The sequence below is a fragment of the Trachymyrmex cornetzi genome, unplaced genomic scaffold, assembly GCF_001594075.2.
Source record: "Trachymyrmex cornetzi isolate Tcor2-1 unplaced genomic scaffold, Tcor1.1 scaffold1792, whole genome shotgun sequence".
NCBI classification, from domain to species: Eukaryota; Metazoa; Arthropoda; class Insecta; order Hymenoptera; family Formicidae; genus Trachymyrmex; species Trachymyrmex cornetzi.
Genome location: NW_017296410.1, coordinates 56,926 through 58,057, shown reverse-complemented (window position 1 = coordinate 58,057; position 1,132 = coordinate 56,926). Strand labels below are relative to the sequence as shown.

The 1,132-nt window shown below is 28.9% G+C and overlaps 1 protein-coding gene across 1 annotated transcript in view; it reads right to left on the bottom strand.

Annotated features, from left to right (window-relative positions):
- Positions 1–720, bottom strand: part of LOC108759296 (piggyBac transposable element-derived protein 2-like) — a 2,701-nt gene extending 1,981 nt beyond the window's left edge. Inside the window, exon 1 of the mRNA XM_018504654.1 lies at positions 435–720. Within this exon, the coding sequence (XP_018360156.1) occupies positions 435–720 (286 nt within the window). The remainder of the gene's footprint in view (positions 1–434) is intronic.
- Positions 721–1,132: the final 412 nt, after the last annotated feature.

Below are 1,132 nucleotides of genomic sequence, written 5' to 3'. Positions count from 1 at the left end.
TGACAAGAAGATTATGAATATTTTATCTTCGAGTTTTTAAATTGTTGACGTATAATGGTGAGTGTTCTATTGTATTTGCTTGAGTAATTATTTAATCAATTAATTGTAGAATTTTGTTAGAACATCAAGAAATTCTGTTCAATCGGCCATCCAACCTTTTGTCAAGCAATTTCGATACATTTGGTTTGTTCATTCGTTGACGTGGTTACTATCGAATTTTATTCAGCGTTTTCGAAGTAATGTTAAAATTTTATATTTATCATATATCTGAAGAGGGTCTAATACAAAGACCGAAACATGTTATATTTTGGTATGGAATTCATGTAATAGAATGATTTAATGTAATAGAATTTGATTATTTATTATTTTTTAATATTGTGCGTTAGTATTGACTCTTATATGCCTTGATTTATATTCGATTTTTATAAATAAACAGTAAAATATATCTAATGGCGTAGCTGAATCTGGTACATTCAGTCCAGATTCTTGAGTGAATTGAACATTTTCCTTTGGTCTGCTTTTTTGTTCCCATCTACCATCTAAATTTTGCAAACGAACAATCAAAGCTTCATCTTCACTATCGTACTCATCAATGATATTACTTTGTAAGCTGTGAACAATTTCTTCACTTTCATCGTTTGAAACTGCTTCGCCATTACTATCGCATAAGTCGTCTACAGACTCACAATCGCTTGGAAATTCTACTATCTCTTCTTCCATTTTCAGTAAACGAAAGAGAACCTTAGCAACGAATTAAATTTCGAAACAATGTTAAGTCAAATAAAAATTCATCTTATTTTACACAGAGTAAATTATAATCACTCGAATATAATCAAATCTCATGTACGCTTATGAAATGAATGATTTATAGTATGCAAACGCAATCATAGAAATTATTAGGATACAAACTAAACATCAAATCATTAAAAAATACAGTTTCAAAGCATTGGTGTAATTATAACAATAGAAAACGTCATACAGAGCGTAGAAAATTATTATTACAAGAAAACAATTTTTTTCTATGTGCAAAGCGAATTGTTTGTAAAAATTATATAACGAAATTAGGAAACTTGTAGGAACGTTCGCCAATAGAACATTTGAAGCATATAGAAAAGGTAATAAAAGTAGGCAT